Source organism: Mugil cephalus, chromosome 1, assembly GCF_022458985.1.
Source record: "Mugil cephalus isolate CIBA_MC_2020 chromosome 1, CIBA_Mcephalus_1.1, whole genome shotgun sequence".
NCBI lineage: Eukaryota > Metazoa > Chordata > Actinopteri > Mugiliformes > Mugilidae > Mugil > Mugil cephalus.
Genome location: NC_061770.1, coordinates 6930351 through 6943606, shown reverse-complemented (window position 1 = coordinate 6943606; position 13256 = coordinate 6930351). Strand labels below are relative to the sequence as shown.

Here is a 13256-nt window from a genome sequence, read left to right as displayed (position 1 = left end):
GTCATTAAAGTAATCAAAGTTTAACATGATTATTATTGTTATTATTAGTGTGGTCTTTAATGAAGATGCCTTCAAGCCACATAAATTCAATTTTCACAGCCGCAAAGTCACGTAATTATACACAGCAAGGCTCAATCCATACAGTATATAGATGTTCCTCACGCTTGTGCTTGCAGCCTGGTCTAAGTTTGAAATAGTTTTCCCTTAAAATTAAATGTGAATGTTCAGTAGGTTACTACTAAGACACTTTTTAGACAGAAAATGTTGCGCAGACTGTGTTCTGTCTGGTGTCAGGCTGGAGAATGGAGCTTTCATTTGTTGTCGGACACCTTGTTTAAGTACTGTTTACATAGACATTTTCGTAATGGAACTGGATAACATCAGGTTGTTTCAGCTGTGCAAACCGTCGCAGCATGGGCGCCTTGTCCCATGGAGCGATGAGGCAAGACAGAGAGGGAATTTCTCCACCACGTTTAAGCACAGTGTTTGGCTAGCTGTCAGCGACTGTTACAGACATTTTGTCCACGTGAACATGGTCCAGGCAGCATCAAGCATCACCATGCATTGGACGTCACCTTATGGGAGATTTCAACATCCCTTTTCAAATGGCGCAGATTGTTCAGAGAGACTTTAATTCTCCGTGTGTCCCAGGAGTTCTTGAGCTCACGTGCTAACATCACACATCCCGTTTCTTCCAATCACTGGGGCAATCGAGACTTTCCTGAGGAAAGTCGCTATGAACCGGCTGGTTCCACTGGCTTTCCACAGGAAGGGATTTAATCAGGAACATGCCTGATTAGCTCCAGATCATATTACTCCACAGAGAGAGAGACGAGAAAAAATAAGTGAGTAATGTAATTAAAATTGAAAACTGATTACACTTAATGCATATTTAGTTCAATGATTGAATTATAAGTGTTTTGTTTAATTTTACATTATCAACCCCAGTGCCACTGCTCTCTAATTTAGATTTGCTGCACCAATGAAATGTGGTGAACAGAATCAGACAAGTGAGAGGAGTTTATTTTTCATTTAGTCTTTGCATTCAAAGTTGCTGAGCTGATAAATGGGAGCCATCTAGTGGTTACTGGTGGTATTGCTGCCTAAGGTGAGCAGCAAAATGCAGCTGTTCAACGCAATCTCACGATGTCTAGTTGGCCTACTCTTAATTAACCCGTAGTCACCTAAACCGCCACAGCAGTTAAAAAGTTATAAAGAGTGATTTGTAAAATGAGACAATATGTCAAAAACTCCTGTGTCAGCGAATACTGACACAAAGACTCACCACTGACACGAACAGGTCAAGGGGAAGTATGGAATTTAAAATGTTCAGAATTTACAATTGTAAAAACATACTGAAGCATGTTGTAGTTTATTTTATTTCTTCTATCAGAATTATGTATGGCTTCTCTTGTTCTCGTTGATCACTGAATGGATAATAAGACTATTCTCATGAAATGTCTTGATTAGATCTTAAAACTGTCTCAATAAGACTGAGACTAATGCTGGAAAAGAGATCCTTGCTCGAGCATTAGTAGTGACAGCAGTAGTTCAAACAGATAAGAGAGAAGACATCTGAGTACATGTGTAGGGAGGCAAAAAGAGAGTTACTGTCTACATCGCTGCATTATGAAGTTACACATCTGGGGCGATGCACATCAGGCCACGGTTTAGTTTGATATGATATGGAGCTACAGTGTAGTACAGTGTAGATCTGATGCACATTTGATCTGGCTGTCGTCGAGGAACATATATCTTGGCTGCAGTCATCTCCACTGATTATTATAGACTCCAAACCAATAATTTATTCTGGATCTACATGCAGAAGAGTACACAATCGTTAAACTATAAAACTACTTTCTAGGGTAATAACGAGGCATAATTTAAAAAAAACTAAATTAACATCACATTAAAAGTTATACAGTTAGTCAATCATCTGCCTTATTGCAAGTCTTATGATAATTAATTAATCTCTTCAGGCATGCTGTTAAAAATGTTGGTTTCAGATTTTATTGGTCACATGACTGAATAGTTTTTGGTTTTTGAATGTGCACATTTTGTACCAAACCCTCCAAGGTGGAACAACAGCAGCACAGTTTGTCTTTAAAGATCTCAGCTCCTGTTTTGTTCTTTCCTGGAAGGATACAGTATTTTTAGTGTTCAGCCTTTCAGTGATTGAGTTACCCTGTAAGACTGAACATTAATTTGTGTGATGAAGTGTGTAGGCCCCACGTCAGATTCTACCCCATCAACCCTGTCTGTGAGCGTGACAGGAGTGTCGGCCCCAGAGGCTTGGGGCTTTGAGCGTGACAGACAGCTCAACAGCCATTATGACAAAACTGCTACATGAACTGAGGCAGCCAGTGAAACTCCAAGACAGACGAGGTTTTGGTGCTTTGTTGGGAGAAGAGGAGGGAAACGAGAAGGGCTTGACATCAGCACTGTGAGAGTCAAATGAGGCAACGAAAAAAGGACCACATTTTCTCCTCCTTCTCTTAGTTTCTGCACATAATTGGATTCTCCCACTCACAGTCTCCATTATAGAGGGAGTAATGAATGAATGAAGGATACTGGCTAGGGTTTAATAAAAGCAGCAAGGTGACGGTCGGCTGTTGGCTGGTGTTGAGCCATTGGCAGTGTATACTACACCACTGGCACTAGTCCTAACCATGCCTGCAGCTTGATGGATTATAGGCAGATCAAGTCGGTCAGAAAAGTCCCTCTGATAGTCCAGTTATCGAACCCATCCTAGCTTCCTAACCTCTCAGCGAACAGTAGTTCCTCCAGTTTCTCCTTTTGAATGATGCATATAAACTACTGCCACCTGCTGGTATGAAGATTTATTTCAACGTGACATTTTTGAGGGGCGGGGCTCAGCTGAAGGCAAAACATGTCAAACACGTTAGCTTGTAAATGCCAGTTAGCATATGGCATGTTTTAGCAAGAATGGATGAAGAAAATGCATATTTTATAGAATATACTAATACACTTACTCCCCAAGACAGTGAGGGTTCTTTTAAAAAGCAGAGTGTGACTGAGGGGACTACATTCATGACCCCTTCACTTTCACTCACTGGATGGATTTGACAGGACTTCCTACCTGCAATGGCCAGACATTTACACGGACTTAACTGAGAAACTGACCGTCTACACAAAAGAAAAATCGAAGGCATACTGATCGTTAGACGGAAACACTGTGGAGAGTAATGGAGTAAATACAACTTCTGCTTGGACACCCCTGAAACATACAACTAACATTGAGTTACGTAGCGGTTAGCATTAACATCTAACAAGAATCCCCCAAATAATGATTAACTTAAAGTAATTTCAATCACAATTTAGTCTAACATTTTCCAGGCTGAAACTGATGATGCATTGCATATTAATCTTACCTGATATGAAGTGTGCGCCTCAAACATGACCGTTGTTGATGATTGTCTTGCTCCGATCCTTTCTTTTAATCATGTTCAACCAAAGTTGAATGACTGGCAGTGCCTGTTATGCTTTAAAACTTTGTGTTTTTGCTTTTTCACTTTTGGCCCCCAAAAATACCGCAAGGTGACATTTTCGTGATTGAAAGTGACAGTGTTTGCCTCACACTTCCCACTGTTTTGCCTCCAGCTAATGTTGTGACGTCACAGTGACGTAGGCCATGAAGGGGTCTTTTCTAACACCAATACTCTGATGCCAGGTTTCCCTAGCGGCCATTTGTGGTATTGCAACATCACAGGCAGATGTTAGACACTACAGTGGTTAGCACACCATGGTTCCACTGCCGATTCAAAGCTGAATCTTACACTCATTACAGATACACACTTGAGATAAAATATTGTGCACGAGCTGCCAATGACATGATTGAATTTTGACACTGACTATAAATGCTGACATAGTTATATGATGCTTGGTAGAAGCTGGTCTTCAACTGAAGGCCAATGCACTAAGGGCTATCAAAGTAAGTGAGTTATAGCCAGATCAACCTCTACATGGAAATGAAATCACGGGCTGACCTTCCCGCCACAAGGAGAAAGAACTTGTGACATTCATCATCACAACAAGAATGATTGTCCCGAGTGACGTCACATGACAAGAGATACATGAACACAGACACAGATCAATATTTTCTACTTACTATCGTAAAATGAGCTAGACTAAGAATAAGGTATGTCAAAGGAAGAAGCAACAGACATCGAAATTGCAACATAAAAAGCCTGGATCAAAAAATCAGTTTTTCTAATATGTAGACCACCAATATATAACAGATGTCTCATAATTTTGTTCTTCAGTGAAATGTTAAATGTTAGAACAACGTTAATGAAAACAAAGGTGATGGAAAACTCCATCCACTCCAAGCAGCAATTTTAATTCAAGAGCAGGGGCCCAATTCTGGGTTCCAGAAAGCCTTCTATTTCTGTTTTCCATCTGTGCTGAAACAGAGTGTACAGCACAGGAGCGACCCCACCACGACCCTAATCCATCCCAAATATATTTCCTTTTCCCCCACACCACTGACTTGTCATCATCTTTTAAGCTGAACCCACTTTAAATTCAAATTTAATTCTCCTTTTTGCTCCGTATTTTGTTTTTTATCTGGGCCTTTAGCTGATAAATGCTCCACTATGGTCACTATTTAGCGTTTAATAGTGCCTGCCTGCCTGCTGTTTGGTGATAAGGTGCCAGCGTGCCGAGTCACATTAGCTTATATAGCTAGCAAGGTAATCAATGCTCGCTGGCTGGAAATCGCAACCAGGATTTTATCTTTTTCTGAGATCAGGCAATAATTGTTAAATGGAGTGACTGGATTTTGGTGGTCTTCTCTGGTTTCACGTGAAAACCAAAGTAAGATGTAGTAAAAAGTAAGTTAGTATTCATCTGGTGCATGTATGTGCCAAATTGTACTGTAATGTTACGCTCCAGTGGGGCCAGCAGGAGAAGAAATATTATTTTCTCATGCTGTGCTGCACCTCTCCTTGCCCTTTGAGGCTCTTGGTGCTGTGCTCACTTGGGGCCTGATTCTTTAATCAATAAACCAATGTTGCTACTCAATAGCTCAGCAGAAGCCTTGCCCAGAGTGCACACAGCAGCTTTCCAAATTACTCACCCTCCAAACATTTTGTCATTAATAACATTAATTTATTTTGGAGTGAACTTGTAGAGAGCACAGTCCTGTGTTAGTATCCGGTAAGAAGGATGTGTTTCATTTATTCATAGAAATTAATTCTTGGTGTGTAACTGGAGAGAAGCCAACATCACTTGAAGCTGCCACCTTAGGGGATGTCCCACTTGCTATTGAGATTCAGAAATAAAACCTTCAGCGAAGGAGATGAAGGCATTTGAAATGCTGTTCACAGACTTCTATACAGAGGAGCTGATTGGTATTCAAGCTGGTCTTGTCTTTAATGCATTCATTTTAATGAAAAATGTGTTCCACGTGGCTGGTCATTATTTCCTCCACCCACTGAGCCGACTCACTGACCCGAGACAAGTGCCATGACGTGTGTTTGATTTTAACTCCAGGATGACAAAAGACCCTTAATGTTACTAGTCAACACTTTGAGGAGTAAAGAAGGGATGAATAAATATTGAATGCTCTAAAAAAGGGACAAAAAAGTGCTTAATTATTCTGATGATTACAGCAATGAAGGGACAAGCCTTTGAGGACTCATGTTTGGTCTTTTACTGACAGCTCAGATAGACAGTTTTCTGTGTGTTATCTCTCACAACAGGAACAGACGGTCTCCAGTGCTCTTTTGTGGTCTACAGTGAAATGTTGTATCAATAAAATACCGGGACAGTAGACAGTGGGTATGAATTATTGAAAGGCACAGCGGTTTCGCCTGGGGTTCTAATCTCCACAGTGCAGTTAATTTGATGTTCTTGTTTTTCTGTTTTGGATTGGACCTGCAATGCACCATCCTTTCCTGCAAATACCACGAACCAGAGAGGAGCAGACCATTGGGAACCAAATGAATGATCGTCTGATGCTAATGTCCTCTGCCAGCCAAGGTCTTGTTTGATGAAGCTCAAGATGAGATGGGCGTGCGAGAAATAATCAAAAATAAGCCTCGTGAATTCAAGCCCACACACCTGAAGCTGCAGCTGATAATGAAAGTGGAATTTGTAATGAGGGTGAGTGTTTGGAGGAGGGGGTGGAAGGTGCGCTGAGCCATTTAGGAGCTACGCAGGCTTAAGGGATATGCTTTGTAACCTGTATCAGGGCTCTGGAGTGAATATCAATATCTAAGGCAGGCAGCTGATCAGTGGGAAATGTTCGCTCAGCGCAGTGTGAGACGCTGATCCGAGCTCTCATTTATGCGCTGCCTTTTGCAGCAGGTGGGTTCAGCCCAGTGACTTGATTGGAATACAATCAGCCAGCTCAAGACTCAACAAATTGGTCAATAACAACAATAGCTTATTATCTGTTAGCCCCATCAGGATCAGGGAATTCACGTCCCAAGCTCTCCAATTAGTCATTCTTATTTGATCGTAATCGGTCTGAAACTAGTGGAGGGATACTCAGCAAACAGCGGGGGAGTTCAGTGGGAAATTTGCTCTGATAAAACGACTGCTGCTGTGAGCAAGAGGGCTGCGTGTTCGCAAAACAAATGTGCTCTTTTGCAATGTCACAGATAAGACAATGGGGCAAATGAAAAAATTAAAACCAAAATTTAAATATCATTAAATGGGACAAAAAGAAAAAAAAAGGCCCTCCAAACGTAAGCTAACATATGACTGAAACAGATATTAGGAATTTGTATTAAAGATCAACACATGACAGGTTCCTAGGCATTTAACGTAAAATAATCCAACATTAGTAGTATGTTGTCTGTGCAGATACAGCCACCTAGACAGATCTTGTCTGCAACTAGAATGCTGAGTTGCGTTGCATCATCAGAGTTACAGCAAGCTGTGTGTTTGATACATTATTCAACGTTTTTTTCACAAGTTCATAAAGCTTCCCCGAACTCACACCAGTCGCTGTGTCTGCAAATCCAAAAATGTTCACGACAGATGGAGATTTCACCGTCCATTTTCTTTTTTACTATTGTCGGCCATTCGATAACTCTTTTGCTTTTGTGCAATAATTTATCGTAATTTGTCTTTCATTTAATCAATGATTCCAAAAACTGCACAGTCATGTTGATGTCATAGCTCTTTCCAAATAAGAGCGAAGTGCTCAGGAGCTTATTGGAACCAGCCTAATTTGTTTCCATCATTATCGTCGTCATCATCATCATCATCATCATCATCACACTAATCATATCAATAATGTTTTACAGAAAACAGCACTTGGAACAGCTGTTAACCCATCCATTAATCACATCATTGCAGTTAAAAACCTTTTCAGTACACTTCAGTCCACATCGTGCATGAACAGTAGTTTCCATTGAATATGATACTTTGGAGTCTTTGTCTCAGTTTCTGACATTGTTGCAGTTTTCATCCTTCTTTTGTGGATGTCTTTAGTTATTTTGTTTTTACCAGTACCAAGTCAGCTATTCTTCAGTCAAGCCCGTCTGCCAAAATAAGAGACTACTTATTTTTTTATTTTTTTTTTAGTGCAGAAGCTTCATTTCTTCATTTCAGTTCCGATGTGGCTGACACAAGACGCCTGCACTCATCAAGTTCAAACGCATAGTCTGATTTCCCTGATGCATATAAAATGATTCTCATGACTTATAACAAAGCACACAGAAAATGTTCATTCACCAAGTTACGACGATGAACCAACGCTGTTGCATTTGGAACTTTTCTGTACGTTAAGACACTGACTGCAGCTGAACGAAAGTGAAGCGAAAAATATCACCAATATGGAGACTGCCTTCTTTTTTTGGTGACATCATTTACCTTTTGAACCTTGCCTAGCCAAGCATGCCACCTTGACTGTCTGGTATTGTCTTGGACGGTTGCTGCACACGTGTCATTTACCAGATAAAAAGCTGCTACCTAAAGATCCTTCAGGAAACCGCAGCTGCCATTTTTGGACACAACTCTCTACTGCGACCGAATCCACTCACCTTACGGTGGAACTTTATTTCAGCAGCTCGCATCTGCAATCCTTAACTACGGTGACATCCCAGAGTTCATGACCACAGCCGAGGGCAGGAACTTAGATGGACTATCAGTCAAACGCTTTGCCTTGGGGCTCAGCTCTGTTTTCACCACAGTGGTGGTTATAAGTGTAAGGACATTCCACAAGATTCAGTGTAATAAGAATATTTTCAAATAACTTGCAAGCCTGCGGTTTCCAGTGAGTAATAGCTTATGACACGTTTAAAGAGAATAAGGCTTAATACGCTGTAGTCTCAGTCCACACCTTTTTCCGTGTGTAGAAAATCATTTGTTTCACTGTCAGCCTCATCTCCACCCTCCATTATGCTCACCGAACACATAACCACATATTGCTCTCTGCGGGATCTACGCATTGTTGCACAGAAAATACATGCGAGGAGACATTTCCTACAACCCCCAACCTACACATCCTCCAACATTATGAGAAGCATCTTGTCTTTAGCTTCCATGTGGCAGAAGGAATTTGCATCAATGGCCACATAACATGCAATGGCATTTAATGTCCCCACAGCTCTGTAGTGGATGCCAGTGGCACTGTGATGTACGTTCAATTCGTCTGCTGAGGATGATGTGAGGTGACAGTGGATTTGGTCAGGATTGGTGTGGCATGCACTCTGTGAACAGAAAAGCCCACCCTCGAAAAAAGAGCCACAAATAATATTTCCTCTTTGCCGTGCACCTGCTGACAAAGCTAAAGCTTTTTCTGTCAAACACACAGCCTCAAAATCAGCCACAAAGTCTTTTGTTGTACAAGAGATAAAAAATCCAATGGATTAGGTAACTAGTAAGGTAGCATATCACAAAATAATTGGTATAGAATTATATACCCCGACGTCTCTCTCTCTCTCTTTTTTTTTATAGACACCCGTGTTTATCTGCTATCTACAAATCATCACAGAGAGAGCCTGCCATTCTAAATTTATCTATGCACCTATATCGGCATCTTAACTTCACATTAACTTTCCTCTGCTTCTAGTAAACTGAGCCTATATGCGCTGGATTAAATGGTTAAAATTCATCACACAAAGAGACACACGGTCTGTAGTAGTGCTGCTGAATTTATAATGCTTTTGAGGAGAGGGATTATTCCTTTAAGAGAGGGTGAAGCCCACCACAAGTGCCAAAGCAACAGATGCACAGGGCTGCAACAGATGTGTAAATCAGCTCTCATGAATAAGTCACACATCCCTTTCAGGATGCTGAAACTTTTCTGTGCTGATTAAACACACCACCTCACTCGCTGCATCAGTACATGTGTTTGTATTTGTTACAAACGCAGGCGGAGAACATGCATTCCTGAAAAGCTTATTTTTTTCTTTGTAAGGCTGAGCGGTCAGGACGGCATCAGCTGGCATTAGTCAGCCTTAAGGCTTATCTATTAACAGTACGCAAGCTCTGCTCTCTGGAGCAAACTGGGCAGTCAGTGTGTGTTTGTCTTATTCACCTATTACTCCCTGTTGCCCTGGGGGTCATTAAGGTCCCATTAATGGATTTGAGTGTTCAGTCAAAGCAATCATGTGATTGTACATGTGATTAAATAAAGAAAAGAGGCAAGACAACCATGTATTCAATCACACACACACAAAAAAGGCAGAATGGAACTTCCACAATCAAGATAAGCATTCACAAGCAAAATCCTTTACAATTAGCTTCTTTTAGTGAGGAACAAATATGCCTTCCGAAGCACATCAGGAGGGCTTCTGCCTTACACCCATTATAGATCAGGAGTTAATTACTTACCCTGTTCTTTGTGATCAGAGCTGTAGCTGGACAGTAGGAAGAGGAAATCCTGACAGGTGTCCTCGTCCAACAGTGTGCTGTTGTGCAGGCAAAGGTCAACAATTAGGGTCACAGCTTTCTGACAGACCATGTCATTCTCCTCTCGGTCAGAACTCATGCTCCCAGCTGCATCCTCAGCCTCGTGTGCTCATCCAAGGGGACTAACACACCCACACACTTACACACACACACACACAGACACGCAGCAGCAGCAACAGCAGCAGCAGCCTAGCATGCACAAGATAGATGCAACTTGTCTCCGTCCTCGGCTGATTCTTCTCCTTCTTCCACGCTCTCTCAACAGTGTGTACACACAAATACACTCAAGTGAGCGTGTGCATGTTTGTGTGTGTGTGTGTGTGTGTGTGTGTGTGTGTGTGCTTTAGTCTCTTTGTGTGTTGATGGGTGCACGCTTGTCCGAACAGGGATGTGTGCGTGTGTGTGTAGGCTGGGCTAGTATTGTGAAGTGCATGAACATGTTTGTGCTATTCCATATTCCGCATCTGTGTGTGTGTGTGTGTAGACTTAATGAATCACATTTGTCCCCAGGTGATATAAGGGCGAAAGTATTGCATCACGTCCAAAGAAGCAGGACAAATGAACCAAAATAATCACTTGCAAAATATGCTAGCAAATGTCAGCGCTTAATGACCCCACACCCTCCACCCTGACTGTTATGTCACCACTCTCTGAGTGTGCGAGATATTAAAAGAAAAAAGAAAAAAAAAATCAGCACGACCACTAGACTTGTTTTTCTCAGGTCGACTGACATGGCTGGTCTCTGGAGGTCAGAGCATCTCTCGTGACAAATTTCCCCTGAGCTGAACCACCTGTGACTGCCAGGTCTCCAGCTCCCACTGACAACCCCCCCCAACGCTTCGATTGTGATCCCTGAGTGTTTACGACCTGTAATGATGATGGCTGAAGTGTTTGTGTGAGAAAGACAGGGAGAGAGAGAGTGAGGCTGCATACGATGTGTTGAAATGGTCACTGAGAAATGCTCATGCAGCCGCTAGTTTATTAGGCGCAGAAAACCGCAATAAATTCTCCTTTCATAGAGGTTGTAATGTTTATGAGAAAGCGGTTGATTTACCTGTATTCAGCTGTATTGCGCCGGCAGATGTGTCTCTGATGCCAAACACAACTAAACTTCATCCATAAGGACACTTACATAATAATCAGCATAAAAAATGTCTCGTGTAACCACCTGATTTAGAACAGACTGACATGATTGGAAGAATCAATGAGGTATTAGCCTTTACTTTCAACCTTTGGTAATTTGTGCAATAGGAAAATATTAACATCTAATAACCATTTAAACATATCCCATTTTAGGTTGTTTCTGAGAACGTGATCTTAAGGACGCTTTAATGGGGAAATGAATGTGCCGTGTCCTTGTACTTCAAACTATATCCAAAATAACGCCTTTGCTAAAATCAGATGTTAAAAAGTTACTAAAATCAAACATTTAAGAAGTTTATTTTTTGTTATTTCCGCCTAGCCTGCCTGCTGGGGAGTCGCCATTTTGAAGAATCGAATACGTCACGGGGTTGGTTGGATCCCTCTGAATGCTATTGGATAGGGATGAGCATTAAATGAAAAGAGGTCTTGAGTCCGATATAAATCCTATCCTGCATGTCCTGCAGTAGCTCCATGATGTTCACCTTTTGTGTTATCGGTTGTTTTTTGTCTATTGTTTCTGTGCCTTGAACCAATCAACATGGTTTTTGGTCATTTTTGTGCTGTTTTTATTTATTTACTTTTTGCGTTTGGCTGTGTCGTTGGTTGTGGCGTTCAGTGTCCATTTGTGTATTCCTGAGACCAGCTGCTAGCACTGTCCGTGTCCCCTGAGCTGCCTGGACTGAGGCTTGAGATTCCAGATGAACTTCACAAGAAGTGCTGGGGACGCCAGGCTGGAGTTGGAGGTGGAAGAGCGGCCGTGCCGTTCTCGGGGAATGTGAGGTATTTGGCAGCGGGATGGATGGACTGTGTGCACTTGATGGAACCCAGAGGGAGTGTGTCATGAAAAGTGCTTTGGAGACCGGGTTCATACGGACCACAGTACGTCTGTGCCCGGCCTCGGGACTCTATGAGCAGACACGCTCCATTGGAGTTTGTTTGAGTTCATAATGCTAATTCTGTTTTTGTTTTTTTGTTTTTTTATTATACTGTTTAATTTATTTTACTAGATAATAAATTTGTATTTTATTTTTAATCTAATCTTATTTTATTTGTGTTTACTTTTATGTGCAATGAAGCTACTGTGACAAAGTAATTTCCCTCGTGCATCATTAAAGTCTGTCTAAGTCTAAGTCTAAGTTAACCGATACAGTGTGGAAACCGAGCAGAAGAGGTGGTGAAAGTGGTGGTTTGCAGAGAAGAGCATATTGGCAACACCGCTGGACCATTTAGTCTTGGTCTGTCCTGTATCACCACAGTGCGTGCTTTTGACATTATATGCCTGGAGGTGGACGTGTTAGAAGTGGCACTGCTTTCAAGATGAAAGATGTTTGAGCAGAAACAGTGCATGTAAACAGTGCGTTTACATGCAGAGCTTAATCGAGCTATGCTCAAAATTCGACTTTCTATCTAAAGTCCTTGTCCCAGTTTACGTGCAGCGCAAGAAAATCGAATAACTGTTCTCCTCTTCCACACTAGGTGGCGATACGTGTCTTTTCAGCGGGTTAATACCACGTTAATACGGCCCAATTTCCGGCTGGCCTATTACGTGATATAATAAACAAGAGTCGTTCATGCGCAGACCGGCATTTTAAACCACAACCAGACGGATAATAGTACATTTTTTAATCTTGTACGTAATGTTCGCGTTACTTCTGCTGCAGGTAAGATCCGCGCTATCCCTCAGAAGGCTCCGTTTCTCTTTTTCTTCTTCTACGCGATATAATGCGATATAAAACAAGTACATGCTACATGTATCTGACTGAAACGACCTATCTTCCACTATCTATCTTTCACTGTCCATCTTTCTTAAGCTCTCTCTTCTCCAACTCTATGAGAATCACCAACCCCATGACGTCACAGGCCCCAGTGCAGCCATGCTAACAAAACATAACAGACGTCGTATTTTCTCCTCATATGCTAACATTTGTCAGTAGTGTTATATATTGTTGATAATAGTGGAACTCCATCTATAAAATTCAGTTTACTCGATTGAGTGCTTCATTTCCCCTTTAAGCATCATGTAGACGAGTCACTGACCAACTGACAATAACAACAAAGACGATAGGTGAGGAGCCCAGTGGGACATTCCAGCAAGCTATTTGATTCCTCAAGTGTGTGAAAGTACTTCACTAAAGATGAGGCTCATACTGAAGTCATTCCTGAAATACTAACAGAGAGAAGATGGCTGCACATCAATAATTTCCTGGTGAAATTCATGATCAAAG

At 41.6% G+C, this 13256-nt stretch overlaps 1 protein-coding gene across 1 annotated transcript in view; it reads right to left on the bottom strand.

Annotated features, from left to right (window-relative positions):
- syt6a (synaptotagmin VIa) overlaps positions 1–10052 on the bottom strand; it is a 67242-nt gene extending 57190 nt beyond the window's left edge. Inside the window, exon 1 of the mRNA XM_047594537.1 lies at positions 9811–10052. Within this exon, the coding sequence (XP_047450493.1) occupies positions 9811–9967 (157 nt within the window). The 5' untranslated portion in view covers positions 9968–10052. The remainder of the gene's footprint in view (positions 1–9810) is intronic.
- Positions 10053–13256: the final 3204 nt, after the last annotated feature.